This window comes from Adiantum capillus-veneris, chromosome 26 (assembly GCF_014529385.1).
Source record: "Adiantum capillus-veneris isolate H3 chromosome 26, ASM1452938v2, whole genome shotgun sequence".
NCBI classification, from domain to species: Eukaryota; Viridiplantae; Streptophyta; class Polypodiopsida; order Polypodiales; family Pteridaceae; genus Adiantum; species Adiantum capillus-veneris.
In genome coordinates this window covers 99,499,203-99,516,818 of record NC_140956.1, presented here as the reverse complement: position 1 = coordinate 99,516,818, position 17,616 = coordinate 99,499,203, and the positions used below count along the sequence as shown (strand labels likewise).

Sequence of the window (17,616 nt, the reverse complement as noted above, 5' to 3'; positions counted from 1 at the left end):
TGAGAATGAGGAGGCTAGAGGTATGCCAAATTGCATGGTGCATACCTTGCGTGACAGTAAATTGGATGCATTTATGTCTACTCATACTCATTCAAGTTCTTGCCGTGCATCTTATGCGTCAGATTGTTATGATTTGGCTATTTCTAGTTAATGTGATGAGGAAGAACCTCTTTCTTTTGATGAAACACAAAAATCATAAAATTGCACTTATAGAAAATGACACATGGACTTTATGTGATTTGCCTCCTAGATAAAAGACCATTGGTACAAAGTGGGTTTGCAAGATTGATCGCTACAAGGCTAGACTTGTTGCAAAAGATTATGCACAACAAAAAGGCATTAACTATGAAGAGACCTTTGCTCCCACTTGTCGTAGGACTACTGTTCGTTTTCTATGTGCATTGGAAGCTCATTCTGGATGGAATGTATATCAACTAGATATTATTACTGCTTTCTTGAATTATGATATATTTGAGGAAGTTTATGTAACATAGCCTCGTAGTATTGTCAAGAAAGGACAAGAAAATAAAGTGTGCAAATGCGGCCCTATCACCAACTTACAAACGAGTAGTAGACAAGAAACATTTGTATGGGGTTAAAGCACTCTCCTCATGCTTGGTATGAGAAAGCTGACACATATTTGGTTAAACAAGGCTTTTGTAACAGTCCAACTGAAAGCATTTTGTATGACAAGCATGAGGGTTATGTTTTTCTCATCGTCGTTCTATACGTAGATGATTTGCTGATTATTGGTCTGAATGAGACACACATTGTTGAATTCAAGGCTAATTTGAATGCTACTTTTTGAATGAAAGACTTGGGGCTTTTGCATCATTACTTGGGCATATAGTTTAAGCATTGAGATGGAATTATTTCCTTGTGTCAAGCAAGCTACATAGAGACACTTTTATTGCTACTCCAATGGAAACATGTTTGAATTAGGTCTTCATGATGCTAGTGATCTTGCCGATGTCACTCTTTATCATACTGCTATTGGATGCCTTATTTATGTATGCAATAGGAGGCCAGATATTCAATTTGCAATCTTGCAGCTCAGCAGGCTTATGTATAGCCCCCCAGGGTGTAAGCATTGGCAGGATATTAAGAGAATCATTTGCTGCTTGAGTGGCACTTTACATCTTGGGTTGTTTTATCCTAAGGGGAGATCATTGCTGCCAAATTTGCATGCTTTTTCGAACTCATATTGGGATGGTTGTTATGACACTCAAGTGTCCACAAGTGGTTTTTGTTTCATGCTCGACAGCACATGTATATCATGGTTGAGCAAGAAGGAACCTAATGTGGTCACTTCCAGTTGTGAAGCTAAGTACAAGGCAGTCTTCACAGCTACGGTTGAGTGTGTATGGCTCAGATGCATTATGGTTGATTTGGGTGTTGGAGGGGACACTCCCAAAATCATCTACACTGACAATCAAAGCGCATTGGCAATTGTGAGGAACCCAGTTTTCATGCTCGCACAAAGCACATTGAGGTGTATTATCACTATGTCAGAGAGAGAGACTCTCAGCAAGAGAGATCAGCTTGGATTATGTGCCAACACAGGACAGCCTTGCAGATCTGTTCACGAAGGCATTGCCTCGTGAGAAGTTCGAAATTTTTCACAAAGATTTGGGCATGCTTCCCTTTGTGGATTGATCATGTCCTTAGGGCATGGCACGTCCCACTATGTGCTAGCTCTCGTTCTCTACATCACTCCCAGGGAAATTTGTTACCATATATGTGGTACTGATGTGTGTGAACACACTTAGGACCACCAGGGTATTTTTTCCCCTCACTAGAAAGTTTTTTTTCCTATGCATTGTATATACGCACATCATTCTAGGGCTAACTTATCTTTCTATTGTGCACTAAGCAATACACTCTCTATTGTGTGCCTTGAGCTTCTTCATCTTCTCCAAGTTGTGTGTGCATCCTTGCAACCCTAATTCCAACACCACATGCCCCGTCTAAATCCCAGGTCAATTGAATAGAGTACATGGATGATACACATAGACAATTTGAAGCTCACCCTTTATATGGTCACTTCAAGCCTCAAGGACCTACCAATGGTGCTTAAGTTGGAAACATTGGTAATGACAAGGTGATTCTAGCTAGAGACGTACATAGCAATCAAGAAGCTTATAGAGTTGGTTCTCTCTCTCTCTCTCTCTCTCTCTCTCTCTCTCTCTCTCTCCCCCCATATCTCAATTGATGTGTCAAACTTTGAGGAAGGAGTCGCACCCAAAACATGTTTGTATTGAGCCTTCCAAATGATCCAGGAAGTAATATTGGATATTGTGAGAAGACAGTGCCAAGGGGATGGAGATCAAAATCATGCAACATGGAAGGCAACATGTTCAACGTGCCAGAAAGAAATTTAGACCTCCTTCTATCCTCTAATTGGCAAGTGGGACTCCAAAAAATGTTGTAGCCATGTGCCTAGGTCCCAAGTCACCAGATTGGAACATTAAACCTTGCAAACTGCCATTTCTCTTGCTACCATTAGTAAATTTTGTGCCATGAGCAATAGCTTCATAAAATCTGATAAAAGAGTGTGTTAACCTTGCAACATTTCATGTGAGATTCAAGAGGTATAGATACCGTCTTGAAGATACATAGATTCAACTAGGAAAACTAGAGAGATTGCTTGACATTCCAATAAAACACACTTTTGAAGAGAAGAATGTACATGCAGATAATTGCCTGTATATAATGGGTGCAATCACCTCTTATCTCTTATAGATAAATGTATAACGGTTTAAAGGAATTTTTTCCACAACCAGCACACCACCTTCGACAACAATGGGGGACAGACCGGCCAGTAGGCTGGTCTAGACCCACTAGTCAAGTTCTAAGGCCCACTCTATTGCCAGAACATTACAAAACTTTTGCATCTGACTTCAGAACAAGGTCTTGATTGCCTCTTAATGAGAAACTTGAACAAGAAATCAAAACACTCTTCAGTTGGAATTTAAACAGCATAATGGCATTTCAAGTTCATAGTGGCAAGCAATGTCAAGCCAAGCCTATGCAGCTTTTGATCTTAGACTTTCACTACTAAAGAATTGTGAGATTTCTACACATTGGGGAAGCACAACCATCAAGGAGTGAACAGATGTTATACTATAGAGGAGGTCAGTTAAAGCACTAGTTGTAATAAGATCCTATAATGGAAAGGAATTATAACATGGTATAACTTTTTCGTGCCCTAGCCAGGTCTAATTTTCCCATATTGACAATGTATGTTAGTGCTTGGCCAACTATGTTGCACACGGCAAGGCCGGGACGACGAGAAGTGAAAAGGCAAAGAAGGGACCTCAAGCCCTCCTGAAAGCATCTTTTGGACATCAATCATACATGGCCTTTTTGATGGCAATCTTTCCAAGCATAAAAGGGCCACTGTTATAGAGAGGGTAGCCTGCTTTCTGCAGAATTTGCCTTGTAGTGATGGATCTACCAGCTCAAGCACATTCCCCGAATGGGCCAAATGCCGAGCCCACGAGATCAGATTGGCTCTCTCAAAGTCTGAGATTGGAGATGCAGTCACTTGCAAGGGCCTTCTCCCAGATATGACTACAAGCAAAAGAACACCAAAACTGTACACATCGCTCTTCTCCGACGACATCACCCCATTCCCACAATTCTCAGGTGCAATATAGCATAGAGTTCCTCTCATACTAGGGGTGCTGCTCACCACTCTGCTAGAGAGCTCCCCACTCCATTCTCTACTCAAAGCGTGCTCCCTCTTCTTCTTCATCGCTTTCCATTCTTTGCTGCTTGCGGCGTCTTCGTCTTTCCACCATTCTCTACTTTTGGAACTTTCCCTGCGGTTTATTTTCTTGCTTTTCAAGCTGGTGCTGCTTGCCTCTTCTATGCTCTCATTGCGCCACCACTGTAGACTTGCACTTCTCCAGCTACTATGCACACTTTCCTTCAACTCGATGTCATTTGCCCTGGTGGCACAGATATTCGATGTGATGCGACTACTCTCTTTTTTCGGAAGTCGACCATCACTTTGTCTCTGCATTTCTTCTTTCTCTACATCTACATGTAGAACAACATCTTCTTGAGCCTGCTGGAGATCCCTCTCCTCTTGTGGACCGCTACTCTGCTGTTCCAAACTCCTCAAGCATTCCCTTCTCTCTTTCAATCCTCTTTGCGAGGACGAGCTTGGTCTGCTGTTCTTGTTGAGGCATGCTTCCTTCTCACAATTCACATGGCCTCCAAGGGGAACACTCTCTTTGATATATGGCCTTTTTATGTCCTCATGACCCATCCAACCTATTACAAAGTCTTTCGAACTCAGCTCTCCACTGCTTTCTTGTCTCCACCACCAATCCTTGCTGAATGCAGAATTCTGCTTTTCCTTCCATGTTCCGCTGCCCGCAAACTCAACCTCATTACAGCAATATGCAACACCTGTTTCCTCATATGTGGAAGCATCCTTATTCTCAGCTTCTATGTCAGATATGTCATTCTTTTGTGTAAAATCATGTGCCATGCTCTCTAGAGTTACCTGATTGTGCTCTTTGATATCAAGCTCCTTGTCTGTTTCCGGTAAGGGACTTGAGCATGTAGCTATGTCACTGTCCGAAAGTAGAGAGTCGTGCTTACAATCAATGCTAGCCTGTGAAGAGTCGCAAACGAGCTTGCCTATGACAGAGGAGGGACTTGAGCATGTAGCTATGTCACTGTCCGAAAGTAGAGAGTCGTGCTTACAATCAATCCTAGCCTGTGAAGAGTCGCAAACGAGCTTGCCTATGAGAGAGGAGGATGCGTCACTCTCTGGAGAAGTAGTAAACACCATAGAAATGCTTTGTGTTTCACTGAGTTCCGGAGAAGTAGTAAACACTGTGGAATTGCTTTGTGTTTCAACAACTTCCAACTTTGTAACATCAGGCTTCTCCTTCACCCCATCCGTAGTGGCCACCAATGCATCCTTTTTCATGTGTTTTCTGTGTTTTTCAGCAACCCCCCTTCTGTGATTCCTAATCTTGGGCTCTTCCAAGTACACTGCTTCATCACGAACATCACTCTGTTCTGTGCTAGTTGTTGTCTTGAACCTTGCTAGGCCAAAGTCAGCAACCTTGGCGCAGAATTTTGCATCCAACAGCACATTACTGGGTTTGATGTCTCCATGTACAATTGGAGGCTCACAAGCATGCAAAAATGCAAGCGCTTTGCATGTATCCAACATGATTGCGAACCGTTTGTCCCAATGCAGTTGTCCAGGGTAATCCTCATCAAAAAGCGCTTCTTGTAGGCTGTGGTTGTGCATGTATTCATACACAAGAAGCCTTTGCTTCCCATTGGAACAGAAGCCAACCAGCGGAACGATGTGAGGTGATGCAAACACATGGCCAATAACAGAGAGCTCATTTTGAAATTCCCTCTCACCTTGGAAAGAGCCTGCAGTGAGCTTCTTCACAGCGACTTCCTTGCCATCTTTCAGAATACCTTTGTAAACCGCTCCAAAGCCCCCTTGCCCCAGCTTGTGCTCGCCATTGAAGCCTTGTGTAGCAGCCTTGAGCTCTCTGTAGGCAAAAATCTTCAGCTTGATGGGACTAATTTGTGGGTACTTTGCAAGGGCCGCTCTGTTCTGCCTCCATTTTCTTCTGTATTTGAGCAAGCGGAGAAGTAAAAAGAGAAGGAAGCAGAGGACGGATGCGCCTGCACTGACTCCAAAGCCCAGCTTGAAATCAAAGGGACGAGAATGCGCATGGGAAGCCTGTTTGTGGCCCTTGGGAACTATGGAAGAAGGGAGGGATTCATGTGCTAAAATTGCAAAGGAAGAAAAAGCACGGGAGTGTTTGAACAGAGGGAAAAATAGGGGGCGCATAATGGCAGGGGGAACAGCATGCTAGGAGGAGGAGGAGATGTGCAATTGTGTGCGACGGTGCGTGCGTGCGTGTGTGTGCGCGCGCTTGTGTGTGTGTGTGTGTGTGTGTGTGTGTGTGAGAGAGAGAGAGAGAGAGAGAGAGAGAGAGAGAGAGAGAGAGCGCAATACAGAAGAATTACGAGAGGTCTTCTGAGCAAGCCAAGTAGCAAAAGACAGAGGAGCTCAAAGAAGGCCAAGTAGCAAAAGCCAGAAAGCAAAGAAGCTACAAGTCTGCAAGCAAGACGAAAAACAACTGACGAACAGCAGAAAGGGAATGAATCGCATGGCAGCATACGCACAATGTACAATTTGCCTCTCTGAGAGGCTGAGAGCCTGTCGACGCAAAGTGCGCCTCTCTCTCTCTCTGTCTCTCTCTCTCTCTCTCATGTGGGTGCAATTCCTAGTGTGCATGTAGTAAGATTTGAATGCTTTCCTCTTCTGTTTCTTGAATGCAGACCGATCTCTTTCTCTCTCTCTCACATCATCTCATGTCGCTACCCGAATCATTCTGTGAGTGCTCAATGCTCTGTCGCTCATGATTTGCAATTTATATTTTCGCTCTGTAAAGCTGCGTGCACGCTCTCTCCTCCATCTCTTTCAAATTTCAATGGTTTCAATTTTACAAAGCGTAAACCCAGAACTCTGTTTCCCTGCCTTTCCCCCTTCTCTCTCTCTCTCTAGCAATGTCGCGGACTCGCGAGTCGCAACTATTTACTGCTCTGTTCCCTCGGTTCCCGTCTCTCTCTCTCAGACTCTCTCCTCTCTTTCCCCGCGCGTTCAAACTTCCAACTTGGGGGTCGAGCTTGGCCCTGTCCTGACAAGCCCATGACTTTCTCTCTCCTCGAACTCATCAAAAAAGCCACCGAAAAGTTGATAATGGATAGGCTAGGCCGCTAGATAGTAGAGCTTGTCCAATGTCCACTGTCTGCTCATTGCTCTCCCCATTGCCCAGGCTCACCCTTTCCCTCTCGGATATCGACTGGATCCACTTAGCCAGTGGTCACATGAGAGCGGCCGAGGCATAATAATCCATAGGACACAATTGTGCGAACTATGCGCGGACACGGCTTTGAACAAGCAGCATAGAATGACTCCATGGTCACATATTGCACAATTTCTAGAAGTGACCAACACGTGAGGGTGCTTGCAGATTGTGTGGTCAATGCCACTTGTGACAGTCAATGGAGAAGCAGTGCAACTAGCCAATGGGGCTAGGGCACTCTCGGGACTACAAACGATAAAGCGAGAAAAACACTAATGCCATCCAATCCGAACCGGCCACACTAATGGCAGCAAGTGTTTACGTAAAAGTTGTAGCACATTAAGTGCTTCCTTATAAGATAACTTGTGCATAGCTGCACAACTATGCCAAAATTGGCATTGTTGCAAAACACCCATGCTAAGTTCTTCGATGCTTTATGGTTTCCCTCGCGTGAACACAACATAGGCATAGTTATCAGGAAAAGTAACTAATACCTATGCCTCGTGTGATCACCCCCTTAAAGGCCTCCCCTAAAGGCCGTTCAAATGGTGTTAAAATTATTCGGCCCTCTATCGTTTAGAGGGTGTGGCCTTTAGCCATAAATGCACGTATCCAATTAGAACGCACACAATAGATGCACTTATCCAATTAGAAGGCCCTCCGACAATGCCTTTAGCAAGCCTCGTCACTCTATGGCACGGATCTATCCAGGGGGGATCTAAGGCCCAAATTTGGCGGCGCGAGGCAGCTTTAATCTCGGCCGTCGGATCACGTAGTGAACTGGGGGTGAACTCGGGGCAAAAATGGCGCCCCGAGTTCACTCCTAGTTCAACCCCCCCCCCCCCCCCCCCCCAGTTCACCCCTAGTTCACCCGCCTCGCGAAGTGTGGGTCGAACCTGGGACGTCTTGGTTGCCACACAAATGCCCTACCACCACGCTAGCGCGCGTCACTATCCATGTTGGCATGGCACATGATCATATCCTAGTTTAGGCGCCCCTAGTTCACCCCCAGTTCACCCACCCCTAGCTTACCCGCCCCTAGTTCAGCGTTAGTTCACCCTCAGTTCACCCCCAGTTCACCCACCCCTAGTTCACTGTGTGATCTGACGGCGGAGACTAAAGCTGCCTTGGCCCCCAAATTTGGGCCCTAGATTCCCTCTGACCCGGAACCGTGCCATATAGTGACGAGGTTTAGCAGGCCTCTTTGGGAGCCCTCTTACCATTATGAGTCCACATTTTCCAGGGTCAGGGCTAGGAGTCCTTTCACACGTTGTAGGGCAAGGGTTACCAACGATGTGAAGATTTTTGTTTGTTGCTCGAAGACAATTGCCAGCTCCCTACCCTTGCTCTCTCAATGTAACTAACTCCGCCCTTTTTGGTAGAGTTACATTAAGAGGACGAGGGTAGACCCTTGAGGGTGATGTGACATGTTGATGTGAGAGGCAAGGGTCAATCCCACCTCGTGCTTTTTCCCTTATCTTGTATATACACCCCATCACTCTAGGGCAAGCCTTTCTTTGCATACAGTCATGCAATCGTATTTCCAACAATTGGTATCGAAGCGGGCTTCGGCATCCAAGGCAGCATCTCTAGCAACACTTTGAGTCATGTTCTCCAGTTGAGGTGATTTTTTATGAGCATTCGCGGTGCAAATTAACCTTCGAACTATTAGAATTTTTATTCGGGCTCATTTCAACCTCCATTCCACTGCTTACAGTATTACGTAGGCAGTTTTGTTCTATTGTATATGTTTTTTGATAGGGTAAGTTTTTGCAAAACGCACACTTTGTAGTCTGTTGTGATTTGTATAGTATAGGTTAGTTTTGTGCAATTTTTCTTTGATACATGCAATTTTGCATCAACTATAGGCATCGCCCATGGTGAAAACAATGATGTTTTTCGCATGATGTCTATTGAGGACAAACTGGATGGGGAAAGCTACCCACCTTGGGCATACCTACATGTTGCAACATGTCCTTGTTGCAAAGGCTGTTTGGAGCATTGTGAAAGGTTTTAATGTAAGACTAGGTTTTGTGGATACAACTTTTGTGGATGATGGTGCAGTTTCTAGCAGTTTTATTGCTAGAATTGTTTTGTGAGCACACACATTGGGATGCTAAGGATGCACAGGCATGCATTGATTGCTCTTTCTATTAATTGTTCCATTAGTCCACACATTCGCTAAGGCTAGATTCTCAATATGTGGGTATGCATTTGGCAAACGTTGCTTACGTGCGTAAGGAGCTAGAGTCCAAGGTTATGCATGAGGAGGATGGTATGAATGTATTTCTTATAAAAATCAGAGATGTCAAGGAGCAGTTAATTGTTATTAATGAACTTATTCTTGATAGCACTATTGTGCACACAATTCTTGATGCTTTGCCAGATTCTTATCAGACTTCTCCACCTTTAGGCTTGTGGAGGACCAATCCAAAAAAATAGGGCTAGGCAATGGGCTATTAAACTTGCATTTCTAGCTATACAACAAAATAAGAACGTTGTTGTTGTTGTTTCCAATGCTTCTACAAGTAGCAGAACACGAGCCCAACAATAATTTTGAAGGAGATTATTTTAGCAAGAGCATGACAATGAAGAGCTAAACAAGTTTACGCAGTCACCTTTGAAATTTGTGGACATCCTTATGACTCAAGCAGAAGAAGAAACCCTCCCCCTACATATCAACAAATCCAAAAGAAAGAAAGAGAAGCTTGCTAACCCCAACAGGGCTTCAATCTCTTTAGTTATGCCCTCTAAAGCTTCTAAAAATAAGTTAGTCAATTTCTGGAATTTCTCTAAAATGCAAGGGTCCAACAAACCCTGTTAGAGATGTAAGTATCAAGAAATGTTTGGTTGACCAACAAATACAGGTTGACTTTATCTACTTATAGGAGGTAAACCCCTCTTAGAGATGTAAGTATCAAGAAATGGTTGGCTGACCAACATTTGCAGTTTGAATTTATTCGCTAGAGATGTAAGTATCAAGAAATGGTTGGCTGACCAACATTTGTATTTTGACTTTATCTGTCTCCAAGTGGTCAAAGTCAAGGGTTTTTCATTGGATGTCAATCTCCAAAGGATTAGCAAACCTCACAGATGATTTTACACTAACCATTCTACAGGAAAGGGGGGTGCTTTGATTGAAGTAGATCTCAAACATGAACCATTGATCACTAAAATTCAATATGGTCAAAAAGGGTCATTCCATAGCTATGGCTCTCAAAGAAACTTTTAATTGCACTGATGTTAGCATTTATGCTTCTAATTCTATTTTTGAAAGGATTTCCATTTGGAAAACTTATTGATCTTCTTGAACCTCTCCTAATCATAGGTGATTTCTACATGGTCACCTCTTTGAATGATAGAATGAAGGCATTGAGACAAGTTATACAAGGGAGTGTGAAGGAAGGTTGGGAAGAGCTTGCTGACAAGCATTCACTAGTGGATGCTTCTAAAAGCTCTGGTTTCACTTGATTAAATAACTTGCAGGGTAGCCGTTGGTTATTTGATCTCTATAGTTGTTGGTAGCTGCTCTATAAAGCTACTAGATTGGATAGAATGTATATGTCTACACATATGCTTCAAGAACATTGGTTGGTGAGTTGTAAATCTGACCCCTCCCTTTTGATGTCTGATCACAAGCCTTTGATTTTTGAACTACATAAAGGGGAACATACCTTCAAAGTAGGCTAGCATCTACCTTGATAGTTCTTTGTTTAAGATAGCTTCAGTTAAAGCTTAAGTTCAAACTATCTTTGAAAGTGCATTTGCTCAACATGAAAATGCATTTTCTACATGGGATGTTGCCATTAAGCAAACTCAGAAGGCTTTAACTCACTTCAAGAAAAAGGCTAAGGAAATTAGATCTAACAGAAGGATGATGATAGGCAGGAAAATCTCTTTGCTTGAGGCCAATTCCCTCGTTGACCCATCCTCCATGAGTTTAGTAAGTTGAAGAGCCAACTAGGGAAGAGCTCTTAGAGGCCTAGGGTGCCCTTGCTTGTACCAAGAAATTTTAGCCTTGTAAAATTGACAAGCCTAATACTCATTGTTAAGAAGTGCAAGGATTTCATCCCTTTCTTGATCAATAAAGAAGGGTGTCCAATCATTCCCATAAGAAAAATGTTGACATTGCCATGATTTTGTTTTCCAATATTTTCTCCCCTCTCCCCTTGAGAAATAGAGATATAACCAATGCCACAGACAAGGCTGGTTGTGTCAAGAAAAAACGGTTCCTTTACACTTGGCTAAACTATAAGATTTACCCATTACAAAAGGGGAGATAAGAGAAACTATTGTAAAACTAAAGTCTGGCAAAACTCATGGGATGGATGGAGTCCCTAATGAATAGTACTATCTTTACCAAGACTTTTGGCCACCTTATTTGATGCTGGTATGGCAAGAAGCCCTAACTGTAGGACCTCTCTTCCCTTCCACTAAATAATGGGGTAGTCAAGCTAATTCACAAGAAAGGCTCAAGGGAGGATCTATCAAATTGGAGGCCATTACATGTCTGACTTCTATTTACAAGATCTTTTCCCTCTCCTTAGCCAGAAGACTCAACCCTCTTATGGATCAATTCATCTTGAAAAAGCAAAAGGGGTTCATTAAGGGAAGATTCATTCTTGATGCCATCATCTCACTCTGGTAAGGAATGGAGTATGCAGAGGAAACAAACTAGGAATTTATCTTCTACAAAATTTATTTTGATAAGGCATATGATAGAATTGAAAGGGAATTTGTTGTTCAAATATTGCAAAGGCTTTATCATATTTGTGCACATTCTACTTGGAAATGCAACTTCTAGGATCTTTGTAAATGATACCTTGATTGAAGCAATCCCCCTATCAAATTTTTCAGGCAGAGTTTCCCATTGTCACCTTTTCTTTATGCTGCTTCAACTAGGAAAAATGAAATCTATTAGCGTTAAAGATTCTGAGGACCAGTAATGTTACAACAGTTTGTTGATGACACTAATGCTCTAGTTGAAAATTATAATCAGTATGTTGAGAGATTTTGGGCTTGCCTTAACCTCTATTCTCTGGCAAGTGATTCTATCTTTAACCATGCAAAAATAGGTTATAAGGTCTCTAAAGGAACCTACCCTGTAATTATTTCACAAGCTAGGTGCAAAGCTATTGAGGATGGTCCAATTTTCAGGCTTCTTGGAATTCTTATGGGTTTCAATGTCTCTTTCAACCACAAATGGAATTGGGTGCTTGATAGATTTAGGAAAAAGATTTTCTCATGGCAGAACCATCAGCCTAATTTTTCTAAAAGAGTCTTTGTGCTAAATTGTTATTTACTTTCTTCATTGATCTTCTTCTTGTCTTGCTAGTTTCCTTCTCAATATCAGATGAACAAAGTCTTTTCACTAGCAAGAAGGTTCCTCTCGGGTAGTTCAGAGGAGGTGAGAAAAATACCTAAGGTCTCTTGGCAAACCTATTGCATAGCTAACAAACAAGGGAAATTGGGAATTCTTAACCTACATCACTTATCAAATAAGTTAGCAAGTACGTGGATTTTGAGGGCTTCCTCCTCCACTGACTTCTGGTCAATTTTGATATAAAAAAAAGTTTCATGAGCTCCATCTCAAACGTTGCAGAGCTTGGATTGCTTTGACAATGTAGGGTGTTTTAGTTTCTATGCTAACTTCACCCCTAGAGGGTTTGATCTTGTCTTCAAGTTATAGAATGCTTGGAATAGGCGGAAAGCTACATGGTCTCCTCCAAAAGACTAGGTATTATCGGCTAATTTTTGGGTTCATGGCTCCATTTGGATGTGTATAAAGATGGAGTTTGGCTTACTAAGCATGAGCTCATTCATCAATAGCATATCTCCTAAGGATGTGCATATTTGATTTTAGAAAGGGTTCATAATTTTCAGGGATACCTTCAAAGGTTCTTTAAAGAACAAAACTTTTCACTCTCCAAGATCTGCCAAAGTATTTATTTCTCTAAAGTAGCAATCACCAATATGGATCCAAACTTGATTGTCAAGCTCAACTCCAAATGGGGTGTCTCTTGCAAAGCTAAGCAATGGTCATAGAGATTTAAATGCATTTGGTCTTATCCTTTAGCTATCAAGCATAGCTATCTCATGTGGCTTATCACCCACCTGGGGGTATGGATAGGTGCAAAGCCAAGAGAATTGGGGTCTTAGATGAAGCATGTTGCAGATGCAAAGTACATCAAGAATCCCCCCCTCACTTATTTGCTAGTTGCAAGCACAATTTATTGTTTAAAATAGAGCTTCAAAAAGCTTGCAATGGTGATGCTTCTTTGTTTATTTGGAGGTCCTTATTATTAGGTGAATGCAGTTTTTTGGATGTGCCCATATGGACCTGCCCGAGGGGATCTTTTTTGTGGCAAACTTGGATAGAAAGGAACAAAACATTCACCAAATTGCATAAAGAACAGACACCCAATGTCTCAATAGCAAAATCCACAAATGGCATACATAGCACTGCCAAAACACTGGCAAAACAGCTCACTCCTGACCGAGTGGCTCTATGGACGTATACATGTCCAAAAAACACACGTACACATGCAAACCTGCTACCTGCGAGCTATAGCTAGCTTAAACCGTATCCGTATAATGCATACATAGCCTAAAACTGCACCAAACTGTGCAAGGGAGGCTCTTTGAAAAGCTCGACACAGTCGTACATGAGCACTACATGTGCCGCATAATCCACACTAGAAAGACTGTGCAACCTATGACCAAAATCGCTGGAAAACTGGCACACACTACCTCATTGATCGATAAACACGTCGATCGAAAACATCTGCAAAAAGCTCAGCGCTCTCGAGGGAAAAACCCGCTGTGACATGGACTGTCAGAGCTGTATGTGTCGGTATGTGCCGTCGAAGTCAAAAAACTGAAAAATTGTCGAAGTCAAAACACCGAGGAGAGTACGTCGGATCTTATTTCCGCTCCGGAATGCGCGCTAGAGGACAGTCGATGCCGCTCTCGCTCTATGGTCTCCTGTTGTGTTGAGGTCAAAAATCATCGTCGATGCTGTCTTCCGCCACCGGGCGGAAGCACGTTAGCCGAATAGCCATCTGATCGGTGTCAAAACTGATGTGCCGAGCCGTCAATGCTCAAAGCCGGTGTTGAGCCATCAAGGCCGAGTCATAGAGAAAAATGGCCAAAATGCCACGAAAAGACGTCAAAATCGATGTCGAAACCGATGTCAAAACGATTAATCAATGATTTTCAAAGCCAAGACCGAGCCGATGCGAAACGTCGAGAAGAAGGCTAAAGCCGAGCTGCTAAATCAGTGTCAAAAGCTGATGCCGAGGTCGCCTCCGATCGCCGGTGTTAACCCTCACGGCTCACGGACACCCCATCACCGACGACGGACATGTATTATGTATTTGGTAGAGTCAGGTACCGGGCTTGTCGGACCAATAGGAAAAGGGTAAAAGTGATCGCCGATGAGAGGCGCACTCTAACTAGGACATTCAAGGGATTAGTTGGCTAAGCATGGGCGCCTAAGTGTGAATGGGGTGAGGTCATATAAAAGCCAATTAAACCTAAAATTCACTTATTCTCTCATTTGTGCAATAGAAGAGTGCTCTTGCTCCATCTCCATCTCCATCTTCTTCTTCTTCACCTCCTTGTGTGTGTGTGTGTGTGTGTGTGAGAGAGAGAGAGAGAGAGAGAGAGAGAGCGATCGAGCATTGCGGCGGCACGACGGCGGTGAAGCGGTTGAGCGTGACGTAGCGGCGTCTCCTTCTTCTTCGCGGCGAGGAATCCTCCACGGCAGGAGCATAGAGCGGTGAGTGATACACCATTGCCCTCTTTTGAGCTTACTAGTTAAGCTAGTTGTGTGCTTGGAGCCGTCTATGGCTCGCACACAGTGTTAGGCAAGGCCCTTGCTTCGACAGTGCGGCAAGGAGCGCACATTTTTGGCGCCGGTGCCGGGGAATCGCCCTGCACTAAGCCCAAGAGGCACTTTGTGCTTCTCCTATGAGTTGTTTGTAGTAGGAAATAAGAGAAAGAGGAAGAGGAATGAGTTGTTTTTCTGCAAGTTGTTAATTTCTGTATTGTCTGCAAGTTCTGTGATTTCTGCATAATGTTGTGTTTTCTGTTTGCACACAGTCTTTGCACAATTAGTAGTCGTTAGCTTGTTTGCAGTGAATGAATAAGTAGGAAGGCAGTTAGCAATTTCTGTTTGCACACAGTTTGTACACAGTTTTCTATCAAGGTTTGCCTGCACACAGTCTTTGCACAGTAAGGTAGTGAGAGAGGAAGTAGGTGGACAGTTAGCTCACTGTCAGTAAGCAGTTAACAGATTAGTTAGTGGTGAGCAGCATTGTTAGTAAGTAGATAAGGTAGTTAGATGTCTGTGAGCTGTGAGTTGTTGACAGAGAGGTTAGGTAGGTGTTGACAGTGTGTGTGGCCAAGAAAGGGTCACCTAAACCGCGCGCGGTCGTCGCCTTTTTTTTTTAAAAAAAAAGTTAAAAAATTCTTTTAAAAAAAAAAACCGAAAATATTTAAGCGTGAGTGACTGGGGGGCTACACTAAAATTTTGATTCCCCAAGCCCAAGCCCAGGCCCATGCCTCAGTCCTCAATCTTTTGATATATACTAGACTCACTCTTATATATATACCCTACCCCCTCAAGAGGGAATGAGAGCATGTGGGACAAGTCCTCCACTCTCCTCCCTTCTCTTCCCACTTGCACCCTTAGACTTTCTAATTTGGACTTAGTTCCCTACTAGAAATTGACGGTTTTAGGGATTCCGAGGGCATAAAGTGACCAAACGGAGGGTTGTAAAGCACGGCACGTCCCTCTGACCGAGACGCTCGTTTTGAGCTATCATACGTTCTATTCTATAGCTGGGTCAGGAAAAAAAAGGACCAAAAAATCAAAAGATAAATAAATAAGAAAAGACTTTGGTTGCAAAACACCCAAAAATACTAGGTGAGTAGCCTTCACGGGCACTCACTGACACTTCTAGCGGATCCAAGTCATATGAACCTACGCTCTGGACGAGTGTTAGAGCACGAGCATATTGGTAGTGCCTCCATTTACGCGGGCACCCATTATTCCTCCACCCTAGGTTCTGGACCTTCGGCCGGGACTCAAGGTAGCGCAACCCAAGATCCTCATATCGCGTCTAGTGATTCTTCCTCTGACTACGAAGTCATGGAGGGGTATCCTACACCAAACCCTGATAGTTCAAGTCAAGACATGCATGCCATGGGCCCACGGCCCGGGTCCAGCGTGTTTAGCCGCTTAAAAGAGACCCTTAGTAGAGCTACTCGCTCCGAACATGCGGTTAATGAAATAAATGAAGGGACTGGGAAAGTAAATTCGTCATTCATGCCTAAAATAGACCCTATGCTTCTAGAGAGTGTGCATGTGAATGTTCCATCCACTGCACCTCCTGATCCTTTAGGACTATCTCCCTCTGAGGTTCTACTACCCGATGGTAGGAGTCTTGCCGAAGTACAAGAGATCGAACCCTATATGCAAGCAACAAGGGAGAGGGAAATTGAGAACCTACGAAGGCTAGAACAAATTCGAGCCCTGAAAGCAAAGGCTCCTATGACAACAATCATGCCAGTCGAGCAACCGAGTGCTCCCAAGGTAGCAGTCACGGAGGGGCAAGCGATGGGGAGCAATAATGCTTCCACTTCGAGGGAAACCTCCAGCACACCAGGCCTAGATGGGATATTCCTAAACGAAAATTGGGAGTATGACCTACAAGCAGAAGCTTTAACTGATCGGTACACAGGACACACCTATCATGTGGGTTGGTTAGATGTTCTACAATCCACATCGGGTGCTACTAGCATAGATGAGCAACAACAGAAAGTCTGTGATGTCCTCCATAGGATTGCCGAGTTAGAAAGACAGAACACAGGGATCAACATGCCTTCAACAGGCATAATGAGATTCTTGGATACGGGAAAGGCCAACCAACCAACCCTATCACAAATGGAGACTCCCTCAGTGAGCCCCATTGATCCTCCATATGTTGTTTCGCTAGGAGCCTCAGTACAATCTGAGCCCACAAGTGGCAGCTTTACCTTCCCAGATCTAGCTCATCTTTCTCTTAATGACACTACGGCTACCATGCATATCCCAGTGGTGAGCATGACAAGAAGTACACCATGGAGTTCATTTGTTAACACTGCGCCGATGCCTAGTAGCACAGTGCCCCCAACTATACCTACATGTATGTATCAATCATGTGCACCTATCGTACCTCAGCCTCATGTAGCTCCTACACCTCCGATTATTCCAAGAGCTTACAATCCACAATGGAATTATCCCAAGCTTTTATACAAGTGGAGCCATGCCATTTAATAATAACATGCCATATCAGGCACCCCCTATGCCTAGGGCCATGCTTGTAAACTTTGGACCAACGTCTGGTACACCACCATACGAAATATGGGACCCAAGAGCCGCGCGTATGCCAAGGCCAAGGCCAACTCCCATCTCACATGTGGTTCCAGGAGCACATACACCCATTATACCTGCTCAAATAGGAGATTTGGCAGCATTTGCTCAAACTATCAGTCACTCTATTGCGGAAAACATGCGTAGTGCACCTGATAGAGAGCCTAGGAGCAAGGCAGTTCAAGTAGCTAAGCTCACACAGAAATTCACTGGAGACGGAGATGCTAGAAAGCATATGGAAGTCTTTGAACATGTGTGCGATTCCTTGGAAGAGCACAATGAGCTACATAAGTGTAAGGCTTTGAGTTTGACCCTAAGCGGAAAGGCTGGAGATTGGTA

The 17,616-nt window shown here is 43.7% G+C and overlaps 1 protein-coding gene across 1 annotated transcript; it reads right to left on the bottom strand.

Moving 5' to 3' along the window:
• Positions 1-3,017: 3,017 nt before the first annotated feature.
• LOC147423889 (putative receptor-like protein kinase At1g80870) lies at positions 3,018-6,690 on the bottom strand. Its single transcript, XM_086502096.1, has one exon. It carries the CDS (start codon positions 5,837-5,839, stop codon positions 3,209-3,211), a length of 2,631 nt encoding a protein of 876 aa, XP_086358222.1. The 5' UTR covers positions 5,840-6,690; the 3' UTR covers positions 3,018-3,208.
• Between the last annotated feature and the right edge of the window lie 10,926 nt (positions 6,691-17,616).

Bases quoted from the DNA above. Each gene is read 5' to 3' on its own strand.
- LOC147423889 (XM_086502096.1), bottom strand. From the start codon at position 5,839: ATGCGCCCCCTATTTTTCCCTCTGTTCAAACACTCCCGTGCTTTTTCT.